General features: G+C 37.0%; 1 protein-coding gene across 2 annotated transcripts in view; it reads right to left on the reverse strand.

Moving 5' to 3' along the window:
- Positions 1–809: 809 nt before the first annotated feature.
- Positions 810–26,326, reverse strand: part of RAB3IP (RAB3A interacting protein) — a 45,819-nt gene continuing 20,302 nt past the window's right edge. Inside the window, exons 4-11 of one of the 2 annotated variants that reach the window (XM_067564037.1) lie at positions 25,452–25,547; positions 19,764–19,841; positions 19,167–19,370; positions 14,927–15,055; positions 12,873–12,985; positions 5,934–6,033; positions 5,745–5,814; positions 810–1,174 (exon numbers count right to left, since the gene is read on the reverse strand). In XM_067564037.1, coding sequence (XP_067420138.1) covers positions 1,092–1,174; positions 5,745–5,814; positions 5,934–6,033; positions 12,873–12,985; positions 14,927–15,055; positions 19,167–19,370; positions 19,764–19,841; positions 25,452–25,547 — 873 coding nt within the window. In that variant the 3' untranslated portion in view covers positions 810–1,091. The remainder of the gene's footprint in view (positions 1,175–5,744; positions 5,815–5,933; positions 6,034–12,872; positions 12,986–14,926; positions 15,056–19,166; positions 19,371–19,763; positions 19,842–25,451; positions 25,548–26,326) is intronic. The other variant, XM_067564036.1, reaches the window with a different exon arrangement.

A 26,326-nucleotide genomic window follows, 5' to 3' on the forward strand; every position in this document is an offset into this window, starting at 1 on the left:
TGAAGGGAGTTGATTTTACCTTTGTACACAGCATTGGGGAGACAGACAATAGAATACTGCTTACAGTTCTGGTATCCACATTTTTAAAAGAAGGTGAAAAATTGAAGAGGGTGCAGAAAGGAGCCACAAAAATTATCTGAGGACTGGACTAAAAGATTTATAGGGAGAGACTTAAAGAGCACAATCTGTTTAGTTTTTATCAAAAAGAGGTGACTTGATTATAGTGTCTAAGATCTACTCAAAGAGAAAATATTGGGTAACAAAGGTCTCTTTAGTCTAGGAGAGAAAGCATAATCTCTTTCTTATGTCTTCAAATCAAGACAATGTCTTTCTGGAAGATATGCTTCAGCAAAAATACAAGTTAGGATTTAGTCAACAAGTTACTTGGCTCAGTAAAAAGGGAACTGGGTGAAATCTAAGGGCCTGTTAGACACAAGTTAGAGTAGATAATCTAATGGTCTTTTCTGGCCTTAAACTCTACAAATCTATAAACAAGGAATGTAGGCAGACAGCAACATCTAAAAAATATTTCAGAGAACCCCAAATCCTCCTAGATATTTTCTTCTGTACTGATGATCAAGTGCCCAGATACTGCAGTGAAGGGAACATTAGAAGTGCGTAAGAGAGACATTTACTCCCACATATTCATAAAATTCTTAGAAGTACTTCAAACCAACTCTTCTCTACAGGTCAGTACCACACAGATCACAGTTAGCATGACTTTTGATGGTGGTGGTGGGGTGGAGGGTGGCAAAATCACATGACATTCTGTATTATAAATTATACAGAACAGAGAATAAAAACACATCTTCAATTTAACATTTATTTAATCAGGTTTTGTTTTCAACTGTAAATTACAATAACTAGTACACCTGTAAGGGCTTGCCACATTTTGTTCAACTAAAGTATTGTATCTAAGCACACACAGCATAGGAGAGTTTAAAACAATCACAGTACTTCTTAGTGCAATTTGCAAAAAGGAGAAAAGATCTTGGACCCACTTGTTGGAAATAAATATCAAGTGACAAAAAATTTCAGCCATTTTAGAGTTATCTATATCGAAGTTCACACATGCGCCAGAGGGCAGAGAATTAGAGTTCTTCCTTGTAATATCCAAGTTTTGCCAGTGACATCTCTTTTCTCAGCTGCATAACTTCCCAAAACATCTGATCCACTGTACAAAATAGAAAAAGTGCAGAAAGGTTACCGAAACAAAATCTCCAATTTATTCAAGGTTTTTAACTGAGATATGTAGGCTCTCTCATTTGTGTAAGTTTCACCTTTAGGAAAATTTTACAAAATGGTATGATTTCAAAACTAATTTCACCAATTTCAAAATCCTGGGGTGTGTTGTTTTTTGTTTTTTTTTTTTGCACAAAGGAACATGCAATGCTTTTCATGACTTTTTTTTTTTTTTAAAACATCCCTTCCCCAGACAGAAGTCCTCCCAGTCAAGAATGGGCTTTCTATTCACTTTATAATTGCACATCTGAGATGCACTATCAGTCTGAAAACAAGACATTTTTAGAGCTCTTTTAAATGACCTTTGGGAGTCTGAGATGTAAAAAATACAAATATTTAAAAGAACATCTGCTGGCAATATCTAGTCCAGAGGTCCTGCCATTATGTGCAGTACAAACATTAAGGAAACTTTGAATCCGCGCATTAAGGGCTTATATTAACCCCTCTGCATCCTTGATTGCTAGTGTGCCTGTTGCCAGATATGAGTTTCCTCTTGGGAAATCCTTATGAACAGTTTTAAAATAAAGTCTCATAGCAACCTTGCTGATGTCACTGTACCTAACCAGACCAATACAAACATGGAAATATGGCAGTCTTGTTAGTGACTTTACTGGATATTGTTTGCAATATTGTTGTAGCCATGTTGGTCCCCGGATATGACAGAGACAAAGGTGAAAGAGACAGACACAAGATTTTGAGCTACACTGAGTTGAAGAAGAACTCTGGGTAGCTCGAAAGCTTGTCTCCCTCTTCCACCAACAAAAGTTAGTCCAATAAAAGATCTCTCACCCATATTATTTTTCTCACTTTACTGGATATTAGAATTGAAAATTTCCATATGAAAATATTTTACAATAAAAATGCCCTTTAAAATCAGAAATTTCCATAAAAATTGTGGGAGTTTCTTGCCCCTGACCCACCTTTTATTTTATTTTTTTTTATTTATTTTTTTTTTTAAAAGCACAATTCAGTTTAAGAAATTGTGGGATAAAAATTGAGCTGCTTTTTTCAGTTTATCAATTTTCATCCCTCCCATTTCTTCTGCCTCCCAGGAGAGTAGAGAAGCAGAAGGGGGGGAGGAAAAAAAAAGTTTTTGGATAATGAAAAAAGTGTTCCTTTTCAAAACCTGGGAATGAAAACTAAACTAATTTTTTCACACTCTTCCCCCCCACCCCACCATGCACACTTTTTCAACCAGTTCTATTGGATGTAAACAGTAACATCACAAAACAACCACCATGTAATCTAGTAACATCAAAAATTCATGATTTTATGTATGAAAAATATTAGCAAATGAGAGAGTCTTTGTTCTGTGTTTGTACAGCTCCTAGCACAAGACAGTCTGGGCAAATGACTAGGGCTCCTAAGTGCTACGGTAATACAAATTATAATCATAATGAATTACATAGTTAAACAATTAAGATGACAGAGATATCACTCTTATATCATACATTTTCTTTAGGATCACAGTCCTGGCTCTAAGTGAATTCAAAGGTATTACTCAAATTAAGACTAAAAATTAAGTAAAATGTTTTCCCCACCATCTTTCAGAAATTTTATGAAGAAATCTAAGATAGATGTGTATCTAAAAATCAAAGAAGATAGCACCAATGCAAACAAGCACATAATATGGCATGTGGATGAACATCATTAAAGCCTACATTCCCCTAACTCATAGCATAATTTATCAAAGAAAATATTTCCATAAAACAAACAAGAACAATTTATATTAAAAAAATAATTTTTCCTAAAAGTATAATGCAGCTGAAACACCAAACCAAAATATCAAGTTCAGCAAAACGTTGTTAAACAAACAATTCTGGCAAACAGGAAAATGTTTCCAATGTTACCTATGAACATCTCTGCCCTTCAAATAGTTCTCAGCTTTTTAATCTACACAGTATTGTGGCAAGCATTATATCACACACTGGGATAAATATAAGTTTTTTTGGTCAGAACAATACCCTCCTCTTAAACTCAATTGCTTTAAAATTAAGGGCAGTCATTTTCCAAAGTGTACTTCTGGCAATTTCCTTAAATTATTATTAGCAGAAACCTGTAACATAAGCATTACATATATTTGCACTGAACTTGCTCAATACTCAGAAGTAGATTGTCTTCATGTAAATTTACTAAAAATAATTCCATTTGCCAGACAGAGATTAGAAAACTTTAATTTACTTGCGGAACACTGAGTTAGGGCATGTCTACACTGCTGTGGCGGCAGGCATCAATGCAGCGGCATCAATTGAGCAGGTCTGTGTAGACCCAATCAATCTCCCAAAGCACTCTCCCATCAACTGAATCAGTCCACCTCCACGAAAAGCAGAAGGTAGTGTCCATGGAAGATGCTCTCCCTTTGACGTAGTGTCGTGAAGACACCACGCTTGGATGTACATGAGATACGCTACATACGTTACATAGCTAGCATATCTCACATCGACCCAGTGTGATGGTGTGGACCAGGCCTTAGACTCAAAATCCACTTCCATGGCTTTCACTATTTTTTTTAAATGCACTCATCTGAAGGACTTGCAAAAGAAAGTCTTCATCTCAGAAAGCAATTAAAAAAGTAAAGAAAACAAAAAAATTAAGATTCCTATGCAGAAGACACAACTGACACATCCAACACACATTATTGCCACTATGCTGAAGTGACAATCACCATTTTCACAGTTCTAGTGATAAGAACAGAAACAAGCAATTATTGGGAATTTCTTGAAAAACTACTATGTTATTAGCTATGAAAATTTAGCAGCTGAAGCACCAGACAAACTTTACTCCGATAACAAAGAAAATTAATGAATTGTGTAGAATGTGGAAACTCTAATATTTTATTATTATACATTTCATCTACTGATTTGATTGCTATTATGTTTGCTATATGATTACTAAGAGTTAATTAAGGTATGGGTTTGTACCTAGACAGAAAAGCAGACAAACATTTTTGATAGCCCTCTATTTCTGATACTTAAAAGGACAGTGCAGGTGTCAATTCCTCTGAAGTTTTACTTCCACCATGCTGGGATCAGCAGTCTGACTGGTGGGGAAGGTTTCAGCTTGTAACCTCAGGGACACTCCAAGTGAGAAGCAAAAACAAAGAACTTGGGAGCGCCTGAAGTTCAGGAGAGAGGGAGACAGACTGCAGATGTGCAGACCAATGGTGAGGGTGTCTGGATAAGTTAGGCCTACCTAAAATTTAGATAAGCCAGATACATGTAGATTTGTCTTGAAAATCCCCCCCCCCCCCTTTTTTTTTTTTTGTTATGCTTTGGTCCTGCTGTTAAAATTAAACAGTACTTCGTTTCAAACAAGCTCTTTTGTGTATTCTCACACTAGTCATAGCTCTCAAAGGGAAGATCACTAGGGCTCAAACCCAGCCAGGCTCCTGAGAAATCACAGCTGGTATATAGGGCACTGTGCCCCAAGAACCAGTCTGAAGGTGGGAGAATTGCAGGATTCCACCCTGAGAGAGGTGAGGCATGAAGCTGGTCACCTGAAAAGGTGCACTCCGAGACCGAGGGAGTTCAAAAATGCAGAAAGTCCTGAACCGTGACAATAATGTTTTATTCTTCTATCAGAAATGTAATTTGCCTTGAACATGTTAGCAAAACTTAACAGTGAGAGCACTTTTTAAAGTGAGGATAATCAATCATTGGAATTTACTAAGAGATTATAATACATTCTCCATCACCTGAAGTATTTAAATAAAGTCTGGATGTCTTTCTAAGAGATATGCTCTAATTCAATCACAAATTATTGATCTGAAGGCAAACATTGCTGGGTAATATTTTGTGACACCTGTGCTATGCAAGTCAGATTAGATAATCATAATTGTCCCTACTGACTTTAAAAAAAAATCCATGTAACTCTGCTAGGCTAGTGCACTTAAAAATGAAGCTCAAAGCATACCCCAAAAAGCAGTAAGTTTGCAAAATCTTTCTAAAATTTTATAAATTGAGTAATCTAAATTGTGGACTGCAGTGTCTCCATAGCTGGCTCTATGTATCCATTTTTCTGGAATTGAACAATACAGCTGAGCTGCTTTCCTAATTACTAACCTAGATAGGAGCTTGGATAGAGAGCTAGCTGTCCAAAGATGAGTCCAGACAAGAATGAAGTTGGCAGGTCAGGGGAAACAGCCTGAGGAAATTGCAGCAACAGTATCCGTTCCCTTTACTGGAGAATTTACCCATTGTCAGTCATATTGTAAACTGGAGGTCTAAGCAGGCTGCTTCATGATGTCCTGACAGCAGCAACTAAAAGCATATTTTCCATCTGCACTTGGCTGAGATTGCAATCTTCTTCTCTTGAATATTTTTACACGCAAAGCTCACAGCAACCATTATTCATGTCAATACTGTATGAACCCCTAATAAAATGACTAGTATATGGGTACCAGCACAGGATCTTTCTGTGATGTCATGCCACTATTGCTGTACATAAGTGGATATTTTATATGTTTTAGACACAGATGCACCAAACTATAGTTCTCCACTTACCATCCTGCTGTTTCACAAGTCCTTGTTGGATATACCGAATGTATGTAAAGAAGTTACACACAGAAGTGATCTAAACAAATGTAAAAAAAAATAAAATATATATATATGTGGTTATTCTCATGTGTTACATATCTGTATGGAAACACAGTGAGAGCTCAAAATTAAATCAAGGTAAAGGTAGTTACTTACCCTGTATCGGCAAAAAGGAGAAATATAGTAATAACTGCTTGAGTCCCCTAACTTGATTCTATGCTTGCATGATTTACTTTGTCCACTGAGAGCACATTTTCTGTAAAATATAAAATTTGCTTATTTTGCTTTAGATGGCATTTTGGAAACTCAACCATTTGCAAGTTTTAAGATATAAGATACCATTTTAATTGCTTTAAAGAAAAATATATAGTAATAGCTGCTTGAGTTCCCCTTCTAGCCTCTTGATTTGTACTTTACAATTACTATTCTGTTGTCAACGATACTTGTTTACAATGATTATTCTGTTTTTACATTGGCGCCCCTTAAATTTTACTGATTTTAACATATTTTTAAGGCTCTTAAGGCAGAAGCTGAGCAAACTGGATCATTCTTGGCCATATATTCCCTCATTCAGTACATTTCAAGTTGGTTGAATATAATTTAAAACAATGAGCTAGGGATTTGTCCAATAGAGCTCCTCATCTGTGGAATATGCTATTATATTTTGAGTTGATGTCAATTATTTCAAAATCGCTTAAGGAATTGTGCTTGATGTTGCATTTATTTGTCTTAAAGCACTGATATGGTATGCTGTTATACTGCTCAAGCTGGAAACATTTGTGTAAGATGTATTTTTATAAGATCAATTTTGCTTTTATGCTGAAGTTTATATTGCCCTTTGTAGTCATGGTTCTATAAAAAATCCTGAATAGAAGAATTGAAGTGAAAGCTTGACAATAATATTTTGGGCTGTCAGGCCCATTTTTTCCCCCCTCCTGTTTGTGTGCATATGAGTTTAAGCATGCTGGCAGATAAAACACATTCAGTCTCAGGGAAGGGTCATGTAAGTCAAGGGTGATCCAGATAAACAAGTATGGAAAGGCACTAAGTTTAAAGGGATTTTCACCTACGTTCCTTAGCAGCAGAAAAGCGGGTATTTACAATTTGGAATAATTCATCTTCAGCTTTATCTGATGGAAAAAACTGTTGCTACAATAAAAGCTTGATATATGTAACTAGAACAGTGTTTTAGGATTTTCTGTAGCATCCACCAGCATAGTAACTGTGCATCTCTCAGGTAAATTAGGTTCCTATGGCAAGGTGTTTAGTGAACTTAAGAATTCTTTTGCTCTTCTCCCTTCTGTTCTAACATTACCCAAAATCAGGAAGTGTATGAACTACACTTTTCAAAAATGAAACAAAAGCAACAATAGTTAAAATATTCTGTTATGCTTATCTAAAAGTATACATTCAGTGTTCATCAGACTAGTCAATCTCACTTTTGGTAAAGCTTTTATGAAGAGGAAGAAAGACTTCAAAAGCTAGACATTTTTTCCTGTTATGTTCTCATGGTTATACAAGTCTTTTTAATATGCTAAAAATTAGGACTGTCAAACTTAAAAAATATTTGCAATTAATTAAAGATTAAAGATCTTTAAAGATTAAAAATAGTTGTGATTAATCGCAGTTTTAATCACACTGATAAACAATATTTGAATACCAATTTAAATTTATTATAAATATTTTTGTATGTTTTTCTATCTTTTCAAATATCATAAAATCATAGAAGATTTGGGTTAGAAGGGACCCCAGGAGGTCACCTAGTCCAACCCCCTGCTCAAAACAGGGCCAACCACAACTAAACCATCCCAGCCAAGGCTTTGACAAGCTGCACCTTAAAAACCTCTAAGTATGGAGATTCCACCACTTCCTTAGGTAACCCATTCTCCAGTGCTTCACCACCTTCCTAGTAAAACACGTTTTCTTAATATCCAATCTAGACCTCCCCCACTGCAACTTGAGACCATTGCTCCTAGTTCTGTCATCTACTACCACTGAGAACAGCCTAATTCCATTCTCCCTGGAGCCCCCTTTCAGGTAGTTAAAGGCTGCTATCGAATCCCCCCTCATTCTTCTCTTCTGCAGATTAAACAAGCCTAGTTCCCTCAACCTCTCCTCATAAGTCATGTGTTCCAGCCCCCTAATCATTTTTGTTGCCCTCCATTTGACTCTTTCCAATTTGTCCACATCCTTTCTGTAGTGGGGGGCACAAAAATGGACACAGTACTCTAAATGAGGCCTCACCAATGACAAATAGAGAGAAATAATCACTTCCCTCGATCTGCTGGTAATGCTCCTACTAATGCAGCCCAATATGCCATTAGCCTTTTTGGCAATAAGGGCACACAGTTGACTCATATCCAGCTTCTTGTCCACTGTAACCCATAGGTCCTTTCCTGCACAACTGCTGCATACCCAGTCAGTCCCCAGTCTGTAGCAGTGCATGCGATTCTTCTGTCCTAAGTGCAGGACTCTGCACTTGCACTTCATCAGATCTCTTTTGGCCCAATCCTCTAATTTGTCTAAGTCACTCTGTATCCTATTCCTGCCCTCCAGTGTATCTACTGCTTCCCCCAGCTTAGTGTCATCTGCAAACTTGATAAGGGTGCAATCTACCCCATCCTCCAGATCATTAATGAAGATGTTGAACCAAACTGGCCCCAGCACCGATCCCTGGGGTGCACCACTTGTTATCGGCTGCCAACTACACATCGAGCCGTTGATCACTGCCCAATGATCTAGCCAGCTTTCTATCCATCTTTTAGTCCCTTCATCCAACCCATACTTTTTTAACTTGCTGATAAGAATACTGTGGGAGACTGTATCAAAAGCTTTGCTAAAGTCAAGGTATATCACGTCCACCACTTACTCACATCCACAGAGCCAGTCATCTCATCATAGAGGGCAATCAGGTTGGTCAGACATGACTTGCCCTTGATGAATCCACGCTGACTGTTCCTGATCATCTTCCTCTATTTCAAGTGCCTCACAATGGATTCCTTGAGGACCTGCTCCATGATTTTTCCAGGGATTGAGGTGAGACTGACCGGTTTGTAGTTCCCCAGATCCTCCTCCTTCCCTTTTTTGAAGATGGGCACTATATTTGCCTTTTTCCAATCATTCAGGACCTCCCACAATCGCCATGAGTTTCTAAGATAATGGCCAATGGCTCTGCAATCACTGCAACTCCCTCAGCACCCTTGGATGCATTGTATCCAGCCCCATGGACTTGTGCATGTCCAGCCTTTCTAAATAGTCCTGTACCTGTTCTTTCAGCACTGAGGGCTGCTAAAGTCAAGGTATATTGATTTCAATTACAACACAGAATACAAAGTACTCACTTTATATTATTTTTATTACCAATATTTGCACTGTAAAACAGATAAAACAAAAATCAGTTTTCAATTCAGCTCATACAAATCCACTCGGTCTTACTTCTTGTTCAGCCAATCGCTAAGACAAATAAGTCTGTTTACATTTAAAGGCAATAATGCTGCCCGCTTCTTATTTATAATGACATCAGAAAGTGAAAACAGGCATTCACATGGCAATATTGTAGCCAGCGTTGCAAGCTATTTACGTGCCAGATATGCTAAACATTCATATGCCCCTTCATACTTCGATGTGTAGGCTCTAAAATTTTACATTGTTTTGTTTTTGAGAGAGTTATGTTAAAAAATAATAATTCTACATTTGTAAGTTGCATTTTCACAATAAGAGATTTCACTACAGTACTTCTATGAGGTGAACTGAAAATATTTCTTGTTTCTTTTTCACAGTGGAAATATTTGTAATCAAAAATATAAAGTGACCACTGTACATTTAGTCTTCTGTGTTGTAACTGAAATCAATATATTTGAAAACATAGAAAAATATCCAAAAATATTTATAATATAAATTAGTATTCTATTATTGTTTAACACTGCATTTGAAACTGCAGTTAACCATGACTTTTTTAATACAGTTAATTTGTTTGGCGTTAATCGCATCCATTAACTGCAATTTACAATATAAATATTTGTATACTAAAAATAATTTAGTTGCTCAAAGAAATGCTTTAGAACAAAGATAAACCACTGACATGTATCCCATTGACAGAAGAAAGCCTGTGATGGTGATACAACACATCAAGTAACATGATGGAAGAGCAGATCACTACAATTCATTTTAAACTAGTAAAAATGGTCATTTAACGTTATTACACAAAGACACAATGAAACAAATGATCCAAAAAAACCGCTCATTTGTGTTATTTAATATTTCATGTGATGTTCTTTAAAATTAACTTTATCCTTTTCAATCTAGGACAAGTTTTCACTAAAGATTATGAACTGAATGAAATCTTCAGAATATTCAGGCAGTCTGACTGGCTAACGTACAATTCTCCAGCATTAATTCTCCAGAAATGCCATGTACGTACTATTTAAATCTTAATGACCTATTTGGGGAAAAAAAAAACCCAACCAAACTTATAAGCCACTTTCTTTTGGTCTAACAATGACAACACCCTCAGTCTAGGGTATTACATAATCTGATGGGAAGCGCTCCATGTCAAAATTGTTAACAACACAGAACTGGCCAGAAAATGGAATTTATACCCCATGGGAAATTCTGACACTTCAAAATTTGATTTTTCCCCAAAATATAAAATAAGTATATAAAATATTAAGTGTGTAATAAAAAAGAAGTCAATATGAAACATTTTATTCTATGACTACCTGCCATGCAGGGGGTGGAAGTGCAAAATAGAATGAGTAAGGTTAAGATTTTGTCACAGGTATTTTTAGTAAAAGTCACAGACAGGTCACCCACAAACAAAAATTCATAAAGCCCATGACCTGTCTATGACTTTTACTAAAAACAACAGGGGGGGGGGCTTGGGGGGAAGGAATGACAGCTGGAGTCCCACAGGATTGGGGGCTGGACGCCCATCAGCTGTTAGGCAGCGGCTAGAAAGGGAAGCTGACTGCTATAATCAGCTGTTCCATGGTGGCCTGGAGGGGGTAGCCAGAGAGGGGGGGCTGGCCCCCCGCCAATCAGATGTTCAGTTGCAGTCCTGCACTGGCCCCCCATCAGCCACTGCTGAACAGCTGATGGGGGAGCCAACCTGGGCTGCTGCCAAACAGCTGATTAGCAGCAGCCAGGCCCTCAATCCCTCAACACTGCCAAAGAGCTGTTTGGCAACAGCCGCTGCTCTGGCACTGACAGCTGTTTCAGACTTGCCTCAGAAAATGTCCTGGAGATCCTGGAAAGTCTCAGAATCCGTGACTTCCGTGACCTCCATGACAGAATCATATCCTTAAGAATGAGTAACATCCCCAGAACAGGGAAGGAGTGGGAGGGAGTTAAGACAACAATGGAGGGAGGTTCTTGTCATACACAGGATGTTGAGTAGAACCTGTGATGTGCCCCACCAGTGCTGCAATAAAGAGGGAGACAGCTTGATTACCCCCTCAGGATTCAAATAATTATTCCCGCAAGGTACTCTCAGCACTAAGCAGCATATACTCCATACCACATTGCACTGAAATAAATATCACACCAGCGATTAAGCTGGTATGGTGGAACCCCATGATTTGTGAGCTTGTCTTGTGAGTCATGGTAGTAATGATACAGGTATGGCTGAGGGAATAAGTTGATGTTTAAGAATACACAAACCCTTTAATGATTTTGGTGTTTTGCAGGGTTAAAAAATAGCAAGTTGATGACTTTAAACAACAACTTTGAAGAAAGATTCAGAATTTTTTTTTTTTTTTAGTGCGGTCAAAATATTTTCCTTTTTCCATTTTTTTAAAAATGAGAGAATAGCAAAACAAAACGCAAAAATCCTACATTAAATATAGTGTGAGAAACCATAATTATTTTTGTAATTTTTTAAACATAAAAGTAGAGCTGGCTGAAAGATTTCTGACGGAACAATTTTCCATCAGAAAATGCAATTTTGTCAAAATTGAAATGTTTTATGGGAACATGGTAATTTGACAAATTGTTTGACAGAAAAGAGATTTTCCAGCCAGTAAGCTCAAGATTTACTTAAACAGTCCTGACACTCTATATAGATGTTCTTTAAAATCCTTCCTTTCTTCTGCCAAATCCCTGTTCCAATGCTTAGTCCAATTACTGCAGTCTCCTATTCTCCAGATTCCCAACATCACTGCTTCAGACCACTGCAGTTCCACCCAAAACTGCTAAAACAATCTTCATCTCCTGCTACTCACACCACATCTTCTCCTCTCAATCTCTTCCTGCATCAGCTTCAAACTCATCCACATCTCAACTACACCCTCACATCTCTGCTTGTCTTTGATGCCTTGCTCCTTGCCTTCCTCCCAAGCTCCTTCAACTGCTCCCTTTGTCTTGGCTCCAGACCTTTTTCATATAGCTTTCTATACTTGAAACACCGGCAGACATCAAGCACTCACTCGCTATTTCTTCATACCTACTTCTTTCATTAAGCCTTTCAATGGATAGCCTCTCCTCCAATGGTATCCATATTCACATGTTCTTGCAATTCAACTTATTGCATGTAACTTGCCTATCTGATGTTAGATCAAACACTCTTAAAGAAAAAGACCTTGTGAGGGTTTTATTTAAGTATATAGACGGTGCTTTAGAGGACAAAAGAGCAGCGTGGAAAAAATTGAAGCCTTAAGTCAATGATTGGATCACTTTAGTGAATTAAATATCTCTCTTCATTATGTGCCTTAAGTGAAGAACCAGAAGATTATGTAACTCCTCTGATAGGCTTTTTCTGCAATGTTATTCTGCCTATGTTTTACATGTGCGATGAAGATTTGTATTACTATAGTACCTAGGAGCCTTAATCATGGACCAGGACACCATTGTGTTAGGCTTTGAACAAGCAGAACAAAAAGACTGTCCCTCCTCTCCTCATTTATTTTTCCCCTAACAAAGTTCAGCATAGCATTCTAATATTCTAGATGCAGAGGCCATATACAAAAAGTTAAGATATACCCATTTTACTAGGATCATGTAACAGTTACAACAGTTCAATCAAACCAAGAAACATCCAAATGACAGATGAAAAATATTATCTGTCTCTTTTATCTGACTAAAGAATTTGGTTTAACATACTTTGGTCCCCCACATTCAACTGCAGAAGCTTTCACAAATCGAACAGGTTGCAGGCCAACTGGTTCAATGCTCAGGGTGTTGTTTTCAACAGCCTCCAAAACAGCGGAAGCCAACTACAAATGAAAAATAAAGAAAGCAATTAGAAGTAGTTTGACATTATCCATTGCATTGAAGTAGGATGAGGTTTATATCTTTATAAATATAATTTAATCAAAGCAAGTTCTAAACATGTAAATTCAACTCCCCAGACAAACTGAAACAGATGAGTTAAGGATTTGCCATGTATGTCAATGTAAATAAAACCAAAAGATCCTAACTCCCAGGTTCCTCTCCAAATAACCCTGCACTTCAAGCTGTGAAATAACTGCATTTAGAACAAAAACAAAAATGTAATCTATTCTTTTCCCCCCATACTCATTTGGAACTATTTGCATCTCTATTTTTCTATAAAACAGACAGGCAAGGCTTGAGGGAAAGGGGGGAATTGCACATTTTATCATTGTACAGTGTCCTCTGTCCAGTTAACAATCAACCAACACTTTAAACTCAGCTGTATAAAGGGTTTCTAGATGGAATAAGTTATAGAATGTAGAAACATGAGAAAAGGCACTGAGAAAATATATCCGGCCATGATCAGCAAAGCTCAGTTTGACAGAAGGGAGGAGCAAGCTATCAGTTCTACACAGAAATCTGACATATGAAAAATAAAAATGGTTTACACAATAAAAAAGGTAATTTTTCTACTTATTTATATTATCGTAGTAGTTAGGAGCCCCAGTCATGAACCAGACCCCAACTGTGCTAAGATGTGTAAAAACACAGTACAAAATGACAGTCCCTTACCAAAGTGCTTACAAACTAGGTATAAGACAAGAGACAATAGGTGAATACAGACCAACCAACACGAGAGTGCAAGGAAACGAGACAATATTGGTTACCAAGGCAGGCTCTGGCAGCACAACAGCAGCCTAGCCTGTTTCCAAGTATAGGCATCATCATAATGGAGCGTTTTAAGGAATGATTTGAGCGAGAACAGTAAAATGGCTTTACAGACGTTTACAGGGAACACTTCCCAAGCCTACAGGACAGGATGGGAGAAAACGCAAAGATGCTTGTTTGAAAATTTAACAAGTGACGCTGTTAAATGGACGGCATCCTGGGCCAACCAGAGGTCAGTATCAACAGCTTAATAGTGAATGATAATAGATAGGGTGGGGATAGGCCCTTCAGCTTAGGTTTGATATGAAAGAGAAGAGGGAGCCAGTGAAGGGATGATGTAGTCAAAACGACAGGCCAGGAAAATATTTACAGCAACAAATGAAAATTCAAAATGCGGGGGGCGGGGAATCAATGAAGGTAAAATTCACACAACTGTTTTAATCTAAAATCAATTAAATTCCCAACTCTTTCGCCTTCCTCTGAGCCCATGCCAAGGCCTAGCCCTTCTGTCTAAGGCTTCCCTCCTCAAAGGAAGTAGAATCGCCAAATACCAGGTTGCCTGCTCTGAAGCCTGACCTTCTCTGCTGCTCTGACAGACTAGAAGAGGAGAAGGTGATGTGTCTGGTGAGGAAAGGGCTTTGTGGCCTCTATGACCATCTACATAAAGGCATAAGTAAGAAAGATAGTAAATGGACAATGTCCCTCCTAAAAGGCCCTGGGTAAGACAAGAGAAGCACACACAACCATCACTGATCCCCAATTCTTGAGGGCACTAGAGTTTGAAGAAGGGAAGAGAGAAGAAAAAGAGTCTCTATTTGAAAGGGTCATGTCTGGAATAGTAAGAGAACTGCAGGTTACTACTGGATACAGTGACAGACAGACAGGGGAGTCCGTACAACACGTCATCACTCTAAGTTAGGCTTCAGCCCTTCATTTTGACTAGTGCAATTTTTTTTTTTTTTTTAATAATGAGGCAAATAGATAAATATTATGTAGCTATGTGAAGAAATAAAAGTTATAGCATTTAGGTAAACACGTGGAAACAAATGTTCCATAAGTACCTATGCACATTATATACAAATAGTATCAACATTTAGACTGAATAAATACGTTACCTCACTTTTTGAGAAGGTTAAACATGGAAAGATATCTTCCTGATAGATTTTGTCTAAGAAAGGGCATGTTCTGTCCATAGTCGGCTCATCCTTCCAGGATCTGAATTCATTATACAGAGATAAGTCAGCCTAACAAACAAACCCAGAAAGATACTTTTTAAACCAGAACAAAAAGGTATATTCCACTGACAAATTTTATGGACTACAGTAATTGTGCTAAAATTGAAATGTACAATACCTGCATTTCAACCAGAAAGCATTAGTACCAATACCAGAATCATACATTATTCTAAAGCTCTAGCAGCTGCACATTAATCACACTTTTATTTTTTCTCTCTACTTTGCCTACGAATACACAAATAAGCTATTTAAGGGGTTTGCACTCGTTTATCTTTGACTTATTGCAGCACTAGAGCACGGAGACATTAAAAATGAGACAAGAGGAGAAATCGGCAAGTCACTGAAGTCAGGATAGCCTTGGCAACACAAGAGCAACTGTTTAATTGGAAGAAGTTACTAATTCTTTTACATCCATGCGTTTGTTACACCCTATTAGTCTGTGCACTGCTTATTTGCTGATTCTGAAAATTTTTGTAAGGTGACCAAACCTAAGTAATCTGCTAATATTATATTTAAAAGCAAAGTAAATAAACATACATTCAATTCTCTGGAGTAGTCACACAAACAAAGGCAAGAGTAGAATTCAGCTTATTTTAAACTCGCTGTTATTCTTCATTTGAGGTCTCAAAGTCCAAACACTCCATTCTCCCACTTTGCTATAATTTCACAGGTACCATAGGTACCCCACCCCAGTCTGGTGAGCGGAGAAAGGGGGCTCTCTGAGCTGCACTTTAACTTTAAAAAAGCCTCATGCTGCTCACAAGCCAGTTTGGCCACCCCTGGTATATGATGTGTTTTGAAAAGTTGGAAAGTTAATTTTTTCTTAATTTTTTTAAAACCTGTAATGTCTTTGAACATCGTACTCCCATGGGTTTTTGGAATTTGCTGATATCATATTTTAATGCATGCTGGATGCCATAGCAGCACAGGACAGCCAAATGGTCTGAACTTTACATGATCTGTCATCTTTAAAGTAATGATTAAAGGAGTATGCAAGAGCTTTACAAGTTCTGAGTACCTAGTTTTGCTTTAAAAGAATATCATTTCACAAGGTCTTAAAGTGTAACTCATGAAACTATCTTTCTCCAGCATAGTTTATTATTTAAATGCCAACAATGTGCAAGACAAAAACAGAGACAATACCCTCCCTAACGAGCATGCCACTTAAGAGACAGAAAAGACACGGTGCACCGGGAAAGCATGAGGGGGGAATAACTGACGGGGTTTTGGGGGAAGGGTGGGTGTTGGTGTAGTTTTTATTATTAATTCACTTCTTGATGGAACAGAAGGAGCACATGCCTAGAAGAGCTCTGAATGAAAAGGACGGTGCTCTTGATGAAGTGGGATTAGAATGGCATTCTATGCATAGGCAGCAGCACTAAGGGAGACAGAAGCAGGAGAAAAAGAAACAAATAAATGGGATGTTGAAGATGGATCACCCACTTGTCCTTTTGTCTTACAAGCCTGTCTTCCCTAACACACAGAATACCCTCCCTGAACTGGTTCACGAGGCTACTATCTTCTCCTCACAGTCCCTTCGGAACCCACACATGCCTACAGAAAAATTAAATTAAAATAGCTTTGGAGAGCTCCAATGAGGACTGATTATGTCCTTCTACTTACTTATATTCAACTTTCAGATTTGAAGCTATCAAGGTGTGCACTAGCTAGCCAAATCAACAATGACTTTATTTCCATTACCCTCATCTTCTTTCCCTCCTACTGTTTGTTACACTCACTTGTGTCATCACATTAGACTGTAAACTCTCTGAGGCCAGGACTGTGTCTTCCTACAGGTTTGTGCAGTGTCTAGTACCACAGGCTACTGTCATAAAATAAATGAAGATTTAGGGAATGGTCTTTATTTTGTATGTAAATTAATCCACAGTCAAAGGTCAAATGAGGAGGTATGTGTGAGGGAAGCAGGAGGGAAAGAGTTGGACAGGTAGGTCAACAGCATGAAAGTTGGGGGTTGTGAGGTGAGGAAGGGTGAAACTATTTATTTAAGTAAGAGATGGGGGAGATGTGGCCATCTGGGGATGGTAGATCACAATTATGGAAAGAGAAAAAAGAACCTCATTGACTGAAATTTGAAGGTGACTGAAAACAGGAACAGCTGGAAATAGAGAAAAGAGATGAGAAGCCCAATGCAGGACTTTCTGGGCCACCTCACGACTAGGGAGTATGAGAGAGAAGAAGCTGTTGTTTTAATGAGATGGAAGGAGCAAGAGTTTAAAAACCATGAATGGGGGAAGAGGCTGGGTTTTGTTGCTGTTTTTTTAAATATATGTGTTGTCTAGAGAGAGGTGACATTGGACAAGCAGACACACCCAGTTTTACAGCAGGGGTAGTCAATAGGCAGAACGCAGGCCAAATCTGGACCACCAGGCACTTTTAAACAGACCCCAAAATCTTATTTACTTATCATTATTGTTATTATATTTGTATTATTTTCTCTGGAGCCTGGACCATGATTCTATCTTGAAAAAAAAATTGATTAATCCTGTTTTACAGTTAGAAAGCGAATATGATTTTTAAACCTTAATTTCTGATTATTTTAAAATATTCTAAGTAAATGAGACACTGCAGAAGGAAAATAATTCACACTACCACAATTCTGATTGACTAAACTCAAAAGATTAGTAAAGATGAATATTGACCTCCTATATACTATTCTAGTCTATCCCTGTGTCTGCGTTTTCATTGATCTTTGAGCACTTTACCATTTTCCTATAATCCATTTAAAAAAAAACCAACATAATTTAGGCAGGCCAATTTATTTTCCATTAGATCCACTTGACTTTCACCCAGGTATAATCAAAGTCAGCTTTCTCAATTAACTGGGTTATAAATGCTCTGGTTGCTAAGCCACCAATCTCATTGTGCAAATGATACTCAATAAGTGTATCCTGTTCCCTAAAGAAACATTCCCCATAGCCTCAATCAAAAGAAAAATTCTCATACATGAGAAAATGAATGGTTTTTCAATACCAAAAAATCTTTTAAAAAAGTATAATTTCTGTATATATTTACTCAAAATTTTTAAAATCTAACATTTAATCATTATTTACATGGCTTTATGTGTGCGCGCACACGTGTGCATGTGCGTACGCTTTGCTCAGCTTCCCCCTTCACCTGATGTTTTTAAAAAAAAAAAAAAGTTGACTTGACAAGAGCTCCTTATTTATTGCTTCAAAGTTGGTTCATTTCATCTGGCTTTCTGCTTTTTACTTTTAGCACCTTATTCATTTCCCTTCCGGGTGCTCATCTCTCCTCTACCCTCACTCTTTCCCTCATTAGATCCGCAGAGAATTATAATGAAACAAAATTTTAAAAGGAACACCGTCAACTTAAATTACACCTCTGTTTGAATATTTTTCCTGTCTTTACAAACAGCACCTAAGATTACTAATAAATGAAAGATTAAAGAAATACATTATATCCTTTTAAAAAATTACTTGCGCAATAACAGCATTTTGTATCTAATTAGTTTCTTGATTTCCTCTACAGTGAGTTGCATTTGTGTTCATCTCTCTTGCAGAGCAACAAAGGAAAGAAAAGCATTTTTTAAAATATAATTGCAAAACAATTAAAATTGGCAGGTAAACTAAGAAGCAGGTGTAGGAAACTACTTTTAATGTAAAAAATAAGAAAAAAGTTAACTAGATTTCAGAGATATAGTTGGACTTTACCATGTCTTGGTCTGACTGTTCCCAGTTCTATGCCCAGTAGCGCAGAAAGACCTGAAATTAACCAAGTCTCTGCCATTTTCCAAATGTATTAAAAAAAGCTGCCAGTCTGAAAACTCTTGCAGAAAATAATAGAAATGCCAGAGGTAACTATCTTACAATATTTCAAATATTTAGCATCTTCACATCCAAAGAAAGCATTTAAAGGTAAACAGCAAGATTCAGAAATTCACCAGCTATTGATATGGAACTCCAAGATGAAAGAGAAGTTAGAAAAATCTCTGAAAGCAATCAGTGCTACATGAAGATATTACACACATATGCATAACCACACACAAGTTTATAGGGGATCAAAATAAAATTGCTTTTAATTCAGTGAACATGAATGAATCTCCTGCTAGCCAAAAAGGACACAATCTTTGAAGGGTTACCTCTTTGCAGTCTTTCACAATTGGCTGCATTGTGGTGAGGTCCTGATGACTGCCACCCATAGCACTGCTTGTACTTTTGTTTCTTGCATGTCCTTTTTTAAATGGAGCTTTTCCACTACTCTGAAGCTCCTTAGTTGGAGATGTTGGTGAAGTGGACAGTACTAGTGTTTTCAAAGCTGCTACTTCAGCCTGAAGGACATCAATCTTGAAAATGAGAAAATACAGTGAAGTCGCTTGCAGCCAAGACACACATTATGGCATGATATAAATGTTAACTGGCAACACTGTTCGATAAATTCATTATCCATCTTTGAAAAGTAATTATCTTGATTTGCATAGAGAACCACCCCATGTACACCTTTGGAACCCATATGCTGCAGCGATGCTTTTTTGCTGTGTCCACTGCCAACTATTCAACGTTGTGCTGGAAAAATCCAATGGCAAGCCCAAAAGCATTCATAGACAGTATGTCAAGATGGCATTAAACAATTCATAGGTTTACACAAGTGAAGATCCTTTTTACATTTTTCACCCATAAACAGTTTTGGATTTAAACACTGTAATAAACTATACAGAAAATAAGTTTGAAAAACTTACCTTACCCTGTGCTTCTTTTAATTGTTTTTCTGCAGTAGCTTGTTTGACATTAGCTTCTCTCACCATTTTGTGTGCTTCCTGTAAAAGCAATGTTTATGTAGTGTAAATGTTTCACATAAGATAGCCACCCTACAAAATCCAAAAAAAAAAATCTTTAAAAATAAATTACATAATACCCACTTTTTCATGAAGATTACATAAAGAGTAAGATTTATGTTGTCTGTTGGAATTTAAATAAAATAGTTATACACTCAAAATATCTACAAACCTATTACTTTTGCAATGACAAAACTAAGGGGATCAGCGGGCCCCTATACCCATGGTCCTAATCCCAGACACTGGGCAACTGAAACCCTGTGAAGCCAACCCCTCTGTACCATGCCTGGCAAGAACTCCATGCTCCAGTCAAGCTCTGGCGGCTGCCAAGTGAAGACCCCTTTCCTATCTTGAGAGAGAGACAAGCAGCAGCAAGAGACGCAACATAGGCACACTTTCATACTCAAAGTGCCTGCTTCTGTTTTCCTGCTGTCAGCAGAACCAACCTCAGTAAACTTAATTCGTGCATGAAGAAGGCTCATTGAATGAATATATGAAGTATAATATTTAATAGTAAAAATAAATTAATAGGAGAATAGGCAATGTAAAAACCAAATAATATTAGATTAGAGATTAATAATTAAATTAAATTAAAAAAAATAAATAGAAAAAATATTAAAAACAATCCAGGTAAGTAAGCAAAACTCAACTGTTAAAGGGAAATAGAAGAGAGCAAAGGCATTAAGATTAAAAAAAAATCCATTCTTTTTCTCTGTTCCTCCCATCTTTTTGTCCGTATACGTCATGTCTATTTGTGCCCTGATTCAGCAACTTATTGCACATGGGTGAACTGCTGAGACTCCCTGGTGCCAAAGGAAGTCAACACAAAGGATTTCAATTATAAGTTATTTGGGACAGCAACCTATCTTATAACTGTAGAGCGCTTAGCTCAATTTTGGATGCTATACAAATAAAAAAAAATAATAAATCATTACAGCATAAGCGATTTAGTTCCAACTGGTTTGCAAGAGAGCTGAAGATTATGGGCTTGTACAATTACTTTAAATCACAACATCTACATGCAGGAATGAAAACAAAGACATTTATACAATCTGTACAGGTACATTTAACATTGGCCATGCAGTTTTCAAGCAGGGATGCATCTTGGAAAACAAATTGTGTCCTATTATTACAATTTCAGTATTTGGGATGCAAAACACACACCCAACTATACAAAGTAAGTCTGGATTCTGCAATAGGGAATATGCTAGTGTAACCCCAATTTCTTTTTCTTATATCATGTTGTTCAGCCAAAAGTACTCATTGCTGTAATTACAGCTGCTTTTTTTACTTGCTCTGAGTTGACATGGAAACATTCCCAGACAAGGTGGCAAGCCAATCAGTAGTGAGTTCTGTCAGAGGTACACAACTGGCAGCCATTTGGAGCACCAGTCAGATCCAGTCCTGCCCTGCAGGGAGAAGATGAGTCGCCAGGATAACCCAGACTGAATCTGTGGGTTGGAGTTCTTGTAATTTTACAGGTTAGTTGGACATTATTGGTCTGGAACAATTGAGATAGTGAAGTTTGCTACTTGCCTGAAAGGGCTGCTGACTTCTTTTTGTTACTCTAAGACACAAACTTAAAATTAAGTAAGCAGGGCAGTTGTATTTGTGTGAAAATATATATATTTATATATATATATTGTTGAGACACAAGGCATGGCCCTGCACCCTGATTGGTAAAGCTCAGATCCAGTCCAGCCCTGCAGGAAGAAAATAAGCTGCCAATATACTTGTCAATATAATCCTCAGGGTAAGCCTATGTGAAAGCAGAAGATCACCAACTGTCAGACATCCCAATCCCTTATTTACTTTATAAGGTACTGTATATACATATATTTTCAGGTTTAGGCCCACTGTTATATTCTTCATTTAAAGGAAAATAACAGTGATATTAATCTAGCTAGGGTGCATTGTAACTGCTGTGCTGTAACAGTTTATCTTTGGGGTGTTATTCTTTAAAAGGAATTTGAAATTAGTAATTGTGTGTGTGCATAATCAGCTTATGGTAAAGACTGGTACTGGATGAGAAAGAAAGTGAATCCTATTTTAATTTCCATTTTTAGTATTTAGAAGATTCCTATAGAAAATCCAGCTGTAGTCTCTTGCAATGATAGGAACTTATGGTCTGTGTAAATACATTCAGTCAGAGAGAGGAACTCAATAGCAAGCGACTGGTCAGTAGATTGACTTACCTCCCCGCTACACAGGTTACCCTAGCACAAGCCCCTGTGCCCATGCAATGACCCAAGGAAGCCAGTGAGACTCTGCATAGACATGAGGGTCCAGGCCTCTGGATCCCAAGCAGGGTGGATAAAAATCAATGGTTTGGTTTTTTTTTTTTTTTTTTTTTTTTTTTTTTTTTTTTTTTTTTTTTTTTTTTTTTTTTTTTTTTTGGGGGGGGGGTTTAAAAATCAATAAAATACTACATTTCTCTCTAGTTTAAAAAATAACAGTTACTATTCAATCTCATCACAAACATGCTAAACCTACACTTACAGTCTCTTACAAATGAATTAATGACTACCAGCTCTTGCTTCTTGAAAGTTCTGGGCTTTCAGTTTCTGTTTCAGTTTCTGTTTCTCAGCAGACGAAAGTCACATGTGCAAAGAAAGACACAGGCTGGATAGGATTATTGTTCTGTGCTATGTGGTGGTGGAGCTGGGCCAAGCAAGGCAGGGGAGTTAGTTAAGACACTGTCCTAAAGGCACAGAGAATATTTTCATCATTTAGTATTATTCACTCAATGCTGCAAATGTGGCAAAGATGAGAAGATACTTAGAAGAAACAGAAGGCTGCTTCTTAATAACATGGCTGCAGTGCCCATTTAATGCATCTTTTAGCCAAAGACTTAAGTACGTCTTCTCCAGAAATAAAAGAAAACGTTGAAGTCACAAGATACTTCCGTAACAACCACTTTGCTTCAGCTTTACTGAAAAGAGCAGGAGGATCCAAACTAATTCTCCCTCAAGATGTTCGATGGAATTCTGTGGTTGACTGTTTTGAACAATCTATTAAGAACTGGCCTATTCTCATAAAACTTTGTAAAGAAAACGGTGATAAAATAGATGGAAGCATCTCATTCAAAGTATCTAACACTGGATTAAAGAGGAATGTAGAGGATATGCTCAGTATACTGAAGCCTATATCCATAGTCTTAAACTTCAGAGAAATTGTTGCTGCACTGCTGATGCTGTCGAAATTTAGAAGGCACTTCAAGAGACATTGGAGAAAAATACCTCACCAAAAGTTAAACTGCAGGCAGTAAAGAAGCTAATGGATCAAGCACTAACTCCACCTCATTTTCTTGCGAACATTCTCGACCCCAGATATAAAGGTAGATGCCTAACTTCTGAACAAAATGATGCTGCATCTCAAAATCACTCCTCAGTTATGCCAATCATAATACATTTCAGGGATGGAGCGGAACCATTTAAACACTACATGTTTACTGATGATGTTTTGAACAAAGTCACTCCCCTGAATTGGTGGAAATCATTAACCAGGCACCTTGAAACAGAGTTCCTTCAGTCACTAAGCCAACGTTTCACAGCAGTAGCTTCCTCTGCAGGCAGAGAGAGAATATTTTCATTGTTTGGTATTATTCACTCAAATCTAAGAAATCAACTGGGAGTTGAAAAAGCAGGAAAGCTCATATTTCTGTTTCAGTCTATGAATAAAAATGACAGTGGGAGTGGGGAAGATGAGTGCTAGTTGTAGAAGTTTTAAGGACATCGTACATTTAATGTTGTGATGACTTATATGTTAGAGTTAATAAAATTTGAAAATTAAAAAAAATGTTTAATGACAGCCATAAGCCAGCAACTCAGGAGACTGCTGTAATTGCAAATGTGAAACCATTTTGTAACATTTAAGATTTAGTTTAATAAAATATAGGTGCTATTGTGTTTGTGTGTGAGATTTAGTTCTTATCATTCCTAATGTACTGCTGCTGCATCTGCAGCTTGACACAGGTAATGAGTATTATGTACTATTTCCTAAATTAATAAAAATCTAATTATCTAAAAAATTACACAAAGTATACCTGCCTAGATGTTGTAAAATGCTGTATTGTGTTGTAAATTAACATGTTTTAGTGATCGGATTTGCACCATTGTTTAAGAAATATGTGAAGGAGTATCAGTGGGAAACTTGATTTAAATCAATGATTTTCTTGATGATTTAAATCGCCTTAATTTAAATCAATCCATCCTGATACCAATGCAGGATCAGGGCCCAATGCCCAGGTGAAACCACTACAGAAGTAAAGCTTGAGTGGCATGTTAACACTTGGGAGCGCTGAAAGCTTGAACACATTATGGGCTAGTAACTAAAGGCCTTGTATTTCATGTGTGGCATATCAAATACAGATTAAGTAGTACACTTTTCCATGATACTGTAACATAGCATCAATTTAATGTTTCAGGAATACAGTTATTTTTATGTGAAGTACTTGACCAATTTATCTCATTTTCCCCTCTCCTTTCTCTTGTTTCTTACTATCACCACCTCCATATTCCTCTTTCTAGTTTTCTATTCATTCTTTTCCACTTATATGCCTTTTAACTCAATTTTGTAAAATGATGCTGCTCACCCCACAAGGAATGGGGAGTAAACAGTGTTGCCCCCCACAGAGTAGTTTGAGTTTTAACCCATTCTTATTTTTGGTTTTTAACTATTTCAGGTTTTGACAGCCCTTCTCTGTTGACAGCTATGTTATAGTTTTAAATAACTGTTTCCAAAAAGGTCCACAATGTTACATACTTGTTTTCTTGAATTAATCTTGTTATAACTCTGCAGATACTGAAAACCAATATTAAATTTTGGTAAGTGTCCAAAATATCTCTGCATAACACAATTTATTTTTAAAATTATGTCAAAGTTTCTAGCCTGGCCATAACAAAAATGGCAACTAGCCCTGAATGCTGCCTCCTTTAAGTATAAATATATCTTTAGAATGGTTTCCTGAGGTGGCACAAACTCATTCTTTTTGTGATGGCACCACAGTCCTTTTCTTAACATTAGAGTCCTCTTTGATATCCATGCTTCTGATTGTGCAACCAGATTCTATATTGATTGCTTACACAAATGCACGTAAATAATAACTGTGGATTTAATAGGTTTATTTCAAAGTTTTGGGAAGGAATGCATCTGCCCCCAAAATCTAACTGCTGGAAGCATGAAGAGTTATACTGCACTTCCAGCTCTGATCTGGAGCATTCATTTTTCTGTCCCCCTCATGGCCGTAAATTTACTTCTTTTCTATACAACCTTGTCGTCAATCAACAGATAAGCTGGCTTTGATAGAAAATGATTATGCAGAAAAGCAGAAGTATATATATTTTAGCTTTCTAGTCTATTTTTCTTACAACTCTCATTTTGGGTATAGGCAAGCTAACAAATTTCTCTCATACATGTAAAACCACACGATTTCTTGCTCTCAAGTCTCCACCTCAACAGGCCCAAGTCTTTTTACACAAATCCTTGTACAAAAGTTTGAATTTCTCTGTATCAGAGTACAATGTACTGATGCTACATAACACACCTTGCCCAGTCTCCTTGAATTATATCACAGCAATGACTCAAACAAACCTCAAACAGACTAGCTGTAAGTTCTTCCAATTCCTGTCCAAGTTGATCTCGCACTTTAGAAAGTCTTTCACATTCTTCATCTTTTAACTTCAGTTCCTACGGAAAATTGAAAATTATTTATTCTAACTTAATGTAATGGTTTGTGGGCTTTTAAAACTCTGCCACAGGTAAATCAGTAGAACAGACAACCTTTGCTAAATAAAACCTTTAAAAACATTAACCTTAATACTAGAGGCAATAACATTAATGCTGTATGCATATATCTAGCACTTCCTTCTATATGGCAACCTGTCAGGCTGACCTAAAAATACAACTAACCAAAATAGGTTTCCAAAATTTTCTGAAATACAAAACACTTCTTTCTTGAAATACAGAAGACTACATTCACTGAAACAGAATACAGAAACCAAAAGCAGAATATATAAAATAATTCTGTAAGTTTGGTCATTTCATAAATTTGGTATTGTGACAATATGAGTACTGCTTGATAAAACCACATAGCCAATATAAACCTTTCAAATTTTTAATTAAGTACACTTAAAGAAATGTTGTATTTCTTTACATTTAAAGAAAAACATGTGTCTGAAGAAGAGTCCCAGTTCCCTCAGAAATTTTTTTTTATATATTTTAATATAAAGTTTTGTCTCCAGGGAACCTCCTTACAGTACAGCTATAAGCTAACTCCAAAATGGCTCTCTAGTTTTATCCCTGCTCCTTGTGAAGGCAACAATATGCAGTCAAATCAAATCAGTTTAATGCTATTTACAGCTGTCTACTATATCATTTAAAATTTGGTAGAGGGGGAGGCTTAATATAATTTATTCTAAAACCCCTTTCAGGCCCCTTTATAGTGCCAGAACAGTGTAAAGTGGGCG

Source organism: Emydura macquarii, unplaced genomic scaffold, assembly GCF_026122565.2.
Source record: "Emydura macquarii macquarii isolate MOO-44397 ecotype Brisbane River unplaced genomic scaffold, CSIRO-AGI_Emac_v2 contig_2636, whole genome shotgun sequence".
Taxonomy (NCBI): Eukaryota; Metazoa; Chordata; order Testudines; family Chelidae; genus Emydura; species Emydura macquarii.